This window comes from Capra hircus, unplaced genomic scaffold (assembly GCF_001704415.2).
Source record: "Capra hircus breed San Clemente unplaced genomic scaffold, ASM170441v1, whole genome shotgun sequence".
Classification (NCBI taxonomy): Eukaryota; Metazoa; Chordata; class Mammalia; order Artiodactyla; family Bovidae; genus Capra; species Capra hircus.
Genome location: NW_017211897.1, coordinates 3,216 through 11,029, shown reverse-complemented (window position 1 = coordinate 11,029; position 7,814 = coordinate 3,216). Strand labels below are relative to the sequence as shown.

General features: G+C 37.2%; 1 protein-coding gene across 1 annotated transcript; it reads left to right on the top strand.

The window, feature by feature from the left end:
* Nucleotides 1-2,384: 2,384 nt before the first annotated feature.
* On the top strand, nt 2,385-4,446 carry LOC102187483 (S100P-binding protein). Its single transcript, XM_018045458.1, has one exon. The coding sequence runs from the start codon at nt 2,638-2,640 to the stop codon at nt 3,901-3,903; it is 1,266 nt and encodes a 421-aa protein (XP_017900947.1). The 5' UTR covers nt 2,385-2,637; the 3' UTR covers nt 3,904-4,446.
* The last annotated feature ends 3,368 nt before the right edge of the window (nt 4,447-7,814 follow it).

Below are 7,814 nucleotides of genomic sequence, written 5' to 3'. Positions count from 1 at the left end.
CATTTACTTTGCTTAGTATAACTAAAAAGTTAAGTATTGAGTGTGCAATAAATATGTAGAAATGAAAAAGTAATGAGGAATACTATGTATAAAAACATAACATTCTTGTATCTGACCATTACATTTTTCTTGTAATTAAAACTGAGTAATCCTAATTTTATTTCTTATATAATTATTTTAAATGTCTTGGTTTCAAATAGAATTTTGATTCATTCCTTCATTTTCATAAACTTTATTTAATATTCCTTTAATTTCTAAGTTAACACTTGTGCTTAATTGTCCTTGTTGATAAGGATATTTTTAGATATTGAGAGAAATTTTAACTGTCTGTCGGTGACTTCAGATGTCTTTCCTTCTGACATAAAACTCTTCTAGGTATTACAAGTGTGAAGGTAAACAGCTAAAGTCACAATTTTAGTTTTTACACAGAAATAATGTATTACCTGAACTTTAATCAAGTGGCACTTATCTCAGAGTTGTTTTCCTGTTATAAAAATGTTTTTTACATATTTTTGGTGGTTACATATTAGAAGGAATGAGTAGTGTACCTTTGATAGACATTTGGGCATGGATAGGTATTCTAGTCTTCCATTAAAACTGAAAAATTATAATTTTAAATGACATTTTCAATGATAATTAAATTTCATATTTTTTGCCTTAAATGTATGTATAATTTTCACTTAAAAAAATGAAGACGTGAGTTATTTGAAGGGAACGTTGGTAGCCGTAGTTACTGAATACAAATAAAATGATGTAAAATTTAATAATATAAACATAAAATAAATCTAAAATTATACTGATGATAACAATGTATTCAAGACCTCTAAACAAATTTGTGTGTAATAATTTATTCTGTATAATAACTATAGTTGATGAACTTACCTTTAAGCTCAATCCATAACTTAGATATTTCAGGAAATTGATGTTTACAGAAAAATTAAACTTAGACACATTTCCTCATCTATTTCCATTGGTACCATTATTGGAATATAACACAATATATGATAAATGCCTTTTCTGCAGTAATTATGAAGAGCTGTGATTCAGAGGATTTTTTGTTTCAAAGAGGTATCATACTTTTAAGAAAAGGAGAAGTACAAAGCTCCACATTTGCTTTACCTTTCAGAATGAAAACTGGAAAATTTAGCCTGGTATGACGTCAATAGTCAGAATATATTATGCTTTAAAGTTTCCCATGGAATGAAATGGAAATGATTTAGTATGAAAACCTTGAATCTGGAATTGAATTCTTAAGGCAAGAAGAAGTTTGTTTGAAGGACTTGAAGGGAACATCTTAGTTAAAAATCACAACCATAGTAAGAAGGTATGTGTAGTCATTATTATATTTCAATAAAATGTATATATATTTCAAAACCATTTGACAACTTATGTCCAAAATAGGGGTGAATTTATGGTTAAAATTATGAAGTTTAAACTTTAAGGATCCTCACTTGAGGGAGCTTTTTAAAAGACTAACATGCTGAAATAAAAGACCAAATTAGATTTCCTCTCTTCGTAGGAAATGATGTTCCAAGTGATTGATATTTTAAGAGCGGTTAGAGGGTTTACAGCAAAAAAAAAAAAAAAAAAAAAAAAAAAAGGAAAAGAAAAAGAGTATCATGGCAATAGATATTAAAAATATATTGTCTTCATTGTTTTGAAATTTGTTGTACTTTTCACCTTTTTAAAATCTATACTTTGTTGTGATTTACAATTTTAAAAAATTTTACATTTTTTGCTCTTTTAAATAGGGGCCTCATATTGTAAAATTTTATGCCTCTTTAAACCCTCACATCAAAGAAAACTCTTTACTATTGATAGATTTAAGAGTAATGCAAAAAAATAAATAAAAACATACCCATTTGAACAACAACAACAAAAAAAGAGTAATGCAATTTCCAAAGTCAAATTCTTATAAAGGATGAGTTATATTTATATTTTTAAATAGTTTATGTGGATTTTAGTCATCTAATGTAGTACCAGATGGGCCATTTTCAAATCAATCTTTTTGACAGTGCCATGAAACACTTACCTTTTTTTAAGAAAAGTAAACAGAAGAGTTATGTCACATGGCAGCTTCAGATTTTATACCATTTTTCCTATATAGATATGTCATATGTGTTTCCAAAAATTAAGATTTTTGTTTTAATAATTAAAGGTGATATTTTCTGCTTTGATTCCAAGTTAGGTTCCTTCACATTCTTTTGTTCCTTATTTTACTTTTACAATTTGAATTTTTAGAAATTTTCAGGAATGGAAAAACTTACCTTTAGGAATGTAAAAGGTTTCCACAGAATACAGAGGAGCTTAGAGTCATCTTGAAAGGACAGAGTTCTTCAAGTTCCAAGTGTAAGAATCCTTTCTCGGCTGGTCCGGCAGCCTCGGGGTGGGGGAGGTCGGGGAGGGGGCGATAAGATGGCGCAGGGGGCGGAGTGAGGCGCAGTCGTTCGCCTAGGCTTTGGCCCGGCTTCCGGAGATGAAATGATGTGATGCCTGGGATTTGCTTCAAAATAATCTGGAAGGTGGGAGTCAATCATTTTGACAAGTCTCCCAAAAGGAACAGCTAGCAGGAGCTGAACCCTTTTTCCATTTGGTCTCGTGGCAAAGGCAGGGATCACACCAACAGCTCCACACAATATGATGTGCTCACTAGTGCCCTCTGAACAGTCTTCTGGTACCTCTCTCTTGCCTAAAGACAATGCTCCTTTTTCTTGGAGTTCCTTGGATGAGGATGAATTGGATGACTCCTTGCTGGAGCTATCTGATGGAGAAGATGATGGCTATTTCAGTTTCACAGAGGAACAGATTCAGGAACTCTTGAAGGATGATGACCTATCAAATGAGCACTTTCCTTGGGGAGGAGGGTTGCCTAGTGATGACAGCAGGAATGTTGAGAAGGGAGAGAAAGGGAGTCAAATTCCACTTGACATTCCCCAAGAGAAAGATTCACCGTACAACATGGGACCAGAAGCTGAGACCCCTGACACATTCAAACTACCTCAACTAACTATATCAGTTGGTCATGGACCAACTCCTACGAAACCGTTGAACAGACGCTTTGCACTAGAAAAGAATCTTATAAAAGTTACAGTTGCACCATTTGATCCAACAGTTTGTGATGTACTTGATAAGGACAAGACTTATGTGTCCAAAGTTACATCCAGAATTACTGAAAAACCCTCCTCCCTTGGGGAAGAAATGAGAGAAGATGATCTTAGCCCAAATGAGAGCACACTTTGCACAGAATCTGAAGGGATCAGCCCCAATAACTCTGCCTATGATGGGCCCCCACTCCCTTCTTCAAACAATAATTTTCAACATACTGTTTCTGATAAAAATATGTCCGACAGTAAGAAACCTACGCCTGTATTCTCTCAGATCTTGGACCATTCAGAGACTCCTAATACAGGGTCATCCCAGAGAAATGGATCATATAAATCAAGTTTTGAAATGAAGTTACCAGTATCCAGTTCATCAAGCAAGGATGTTCTTGACAAGGATTCTGGGAAGCTAAAGGTCCATGAAAAAAGACTAGGCGAAGTCATTCCTGTTCTGCAAGCCAAAACGAGGACTAATGTTCCAACATTTTCACCGTCAGACCTAGAAAAGCAGAAGCAAAGTTATCTCAGGAATGTCATTGCTCATATCGAAGACCCAGTGGATTCAAACCAAGGTACCTTGGGGGAGCTGTGTGCCTTGATGGATCAAGTTCATCACATGCACAACCAGAAATGGCAGCATCCTTCAGACCTCACCAGGCGAAACTACGCCCGGTTCCGACAGAAATCTCTGCAAAGATACAGTCTGACCCAGTGGGTTGACCGGAATAAGCGAAGCCACCATCGGTTCCAGCGTCTACCAGATTTCCCATACGGTCCATTTGTCTCCTCCCATCAGCAGTGAAGGGCCCTATCCAGGGTCCTGTCCAGAGCAGCATCTCTTCTTCTGCTGTTCCATGCTTTGTAGATTTAGAATTTTATTTTTCACAATATTTTTATTTAAAGAATATGTCACCTTTTGGAAATGCATATTGCTGACTTGAAATTTTTTGTATAAGGTCCTTCATTTTTGTGTGTGTATGCATTTAAGCAGTGTTGAGTTGACATAGTTTTAATTTTTTAATTTAAATTAAAGATGGCTGCCTCCTGAAAGCCAGCATTAAGTCAGAACATCCCAGCTCAAGCAAAGAGCCACCTCTCTGCAGAGGTGAAGTCTACTTCTGGTGCCCAAAAGAAATCATTCTTTAATCTCTTGAAGGAAGAGATTCTATATCAGGCTGCAAACCAGTTTTAATTATTGTTGATGACTTATAAACGGATACAAGTCACTTTTAACAACCCTTCTTACTTTTTTTATTTGAATCTCTGAATACTTGTCAGTATTTTAAAGTTGGTAATCCAGGACATCTGAAGCAGTTGAAAGGACAAATTAAAAGTGTAAATCTTCTTTTCTTTTTGTACCTACTAGCTGCCTTTATTTTTTTGGCTTTTTTTTTTTCCATCCTTCATTAAATTTATTTTACACAGTAAAAAAAAAAAAAAAAGAATCCTTTCTCTGTTTTGAAACTTATATTAAGAATATTCGTAGACAGTCTATCAATTTCAAATATTTCTTCTTCTATATTGAGAGAACTTCTGTTTCATTTCACTAGGGTCTCTTTTCACTCATTTAAAATATTTAGTGTCATTCTAAAGAAGAATATTATGGTGCTGTATGATTTTTAGACTAGCTTACCAGGATGGGGAAATCTGTGCAGTATCTTTAGGATCTATGCACACATGTCCTCACTAGAGTTTTGGAGACTTCTTGGAGACTTTTCGCGGTAGTTGGGGCCCACAGCCAGAGTTGTTGTGGTTTAGTCACTGCTGCTGCTGCTGCTAAGTCACTTCAGTTGTGTCCGACTCTGTGCGACCCCATAAATGGCAGCCCTAAATGAGTTTAAATCCTGGCTCTGCCACTGGTGAATTTAAGTAAATCATTAACCTGTCTGTGTTTCTCTTCTTTGTCTTTAAACTACTCATAATAATCATCCCCTTAAGATTGGTCAACATATATAAAGAAGTGCTTTTGTAGCCTTTACTATGTGGCACACAGTAGCTACACAATAAATGTGACCTCTTATTAAAATGTTTCAGGAATAATAAATAATTTGGTTCTCAGTAGGGGATAGTGGATCATAGAAAAAGAAAGAGAATTCCAGATAAGCATCTACTTCTGCTTCATTGACTACTTCTATCCCAAAGCCTTTGACTGTGTGGAACACAACAAAATGTGGAAAATTCTTCTGTTCAATTCAATTGCTCATTCCTATCTGACTCTTTGCGACCCCATGGACTGCAGCACTCTAGGCATCCCTGTCTATTACCAACTCCCGGAGTTTACTCAAACTCATCTCCATTGAGTCAGTGATACCATCCAACCATCTCATCCTCTGTCTTCCCCTTCTCCTCCCTCCCTCAATCTTTCCCAGCATTGTGTCTTTTCAAAATGAGTCAGTTCTTCGCATCAGGTGGCTAGAGTATTGGAGTTTCTGCTTCAGCATCAGCCCTTCTAATGAATATTCAGGACTGATCTCCTTTAGGATGAACTGGTTGGATCTGCTTGCTGTCCAAGGGACTCTCAAGAGTTTTCCAGCACCACATTTCAAAGCATCAGTTCTTCGGCACTCAGCTTTCTTTATAGTCCAACTCTCACATCCGTGCATGACTACTGGAAAAACCATAGCTTTGACTAGACAGACCTTTGTCCACAAAGTAATGTCTTTGTTTTTTAATATGCTATCTCTGTTGGTCATAACTATTATTCCAAGAAGCAAACGTCTTTTAATTTCATGGCTGAAGCCACCATCTGCAGAGATTTTGGAGCCCCCCAAAATAAAGTCTGTCACTGTTTCCATTGTTTCCCCATCTATTTGCCATGAAGTGATGGGACCAGACGCCATGATCTTAGTTTTCTGGATGTTGAGTTTTAAGCCAACTTTTTCACTCTCCTCTTTCACTTTCATCAAGAGGCTTTTTAGTTCCTCTTCACTTTCTGCCATTAGGGTGGTGTCATCTGCCATATCTGAGGCTATTGCTATTTCTCCCAGCATCCTGATTCCAGCTTGTGCTTCATCCAGTGCAGCATTTCTCATGATGAACTCTGCATATGAGTTAAATAAGCAGGGTGACAGTATACAGCCTTGATGTACCCCTTTCCCAATTTGGAACCAGTCTGTTGTTCCATGTCCAGTTCTAGCTGTTTCCTCTTGACCTGCATACGGATTTCTCAGGAGGCAGGTCAGGTGGTCTGGTATTCCCATCTCTTTCAGAATTTTCCACAGTTTATTGTGAGCCACACAGTAAAAGGCCTTGGCATAGTCAATAAAGCAGAAATAGATGTTTTTCTGGAACTCTCTCGCTTTTTCAATGATCCAGTGGATGTTGGTAATTTGATCTCTGGTTCTTCTGCTTTTCCTAGATCTAGCTTGAACATCTGGAAGCTCATGGTTCATGTACTTTTGAAGCCTGGCTTGTGAAATTTTGAGCATCACTTTGCTAGCGTATGAAATGAGTGCAACTGTGAAGCAGTTTAAGCATTCTTTGACATTGCCTTTCTTTGGGATTAGAATAAGAACTGACCTTTTCCAGCCCTATGGTCACTGCTGAGTTTTCCAAATTTGCTGGCATATTGAGTGCAGCACTTTCACAGCATCATCTTTTAGGATTTGAAATAGCTCAACTGGAATTCCATCACCCCTACTAGCTTTGTTGTAGTGATGCTTCCTAAGGCCCACTTGACTTCACATTCCAGGATGTCTGGCTCTAGGTGAGTGATCACACCATCATGATTATGTGGGTTGTGAAGATCTTTTTTTGTATAGTTCTTCTGTGTATTGTTGCCACCTCTTCTTAATATCTTCTGCTTCAGTTGTGTCCATATCATTTCTGTCCTTTATTGTGCCATCTTTGTGTGAAATGTTCCTTTGGTATCTCTAATTTTTTTGAAGAGATCTCTAGTCTTTCCCATTCTGTTGTTTTCCTCTATTTCTCTGTATTGATCACTGAGGAAGGCTTTCTTGTCTCTCCTTGCTATGCTTTGGAACTTTGCATTCAAATGGGTATATCTTTCTTTTCTCCTTTGCCTTTCACTTCTCTTCTTTTCACAGCTCTTTGTAAGGCCTCCTTTACACCCTTTTTGCCTTTTTTTTCTTGGGGACGGTCTTGATCCCTGCCTCCTGTACAGTGTCATGAACCTCCGTCCATAGTTCTTCAGGCACTGTGTCTATTAGATCTAATCCCTTGAATCTATTTGTCACTTTCCTGTTTAAGGGATTTGATTTAAGTCATACCTGAGTGGTCTAGTGGTTTTCCCTACTTTCTTCAATGTAAGTCTGATTTTGGCAATAAGGAGTTCATGATCCGAGGCACAGTTAGCTCTAAGTCTTGTTTTTTCTGACTGTATAGAGCTTCTCCATCTTTGGCTGCAAAGGATATAATCAACCTGATTTCAGTATTGACCATCTGATGATGTCCATGTTCATGCAGAATCTTTTCTGTGTTGTTGGAAGAGGGTGTTTGCTATGACCAGTGTGCTCTCTTGGCAAATTCTATTTACCATTGTCCTACTTCATTCTGTACTCCAAGGCTAAATTTGCCTCTTACTCCGGGTATCTCTTGACTTACTACTTTTGATTACAGTCCCCATAATGAAAAGGACATATTTTGGGGGTGTTAGTTCTAGAAGGTCTTGTAGGTCTTCACAGAACCGTTCAGCTTCAGCTTTTTCAGCATTACTGGTCGGGGCATTGACTTGGATTACTGCGATACTGAATG

Bases quoted from the DNA above. Each gene is read 5' to 3' on its own strand.
- LOC102187483 (XM_018045458.1), top strand. From the start codon at position 2,638: ATGATGTGCTCACTAGTGCCCTCTGAACAGTCTTCTGGTACCTCTCTC.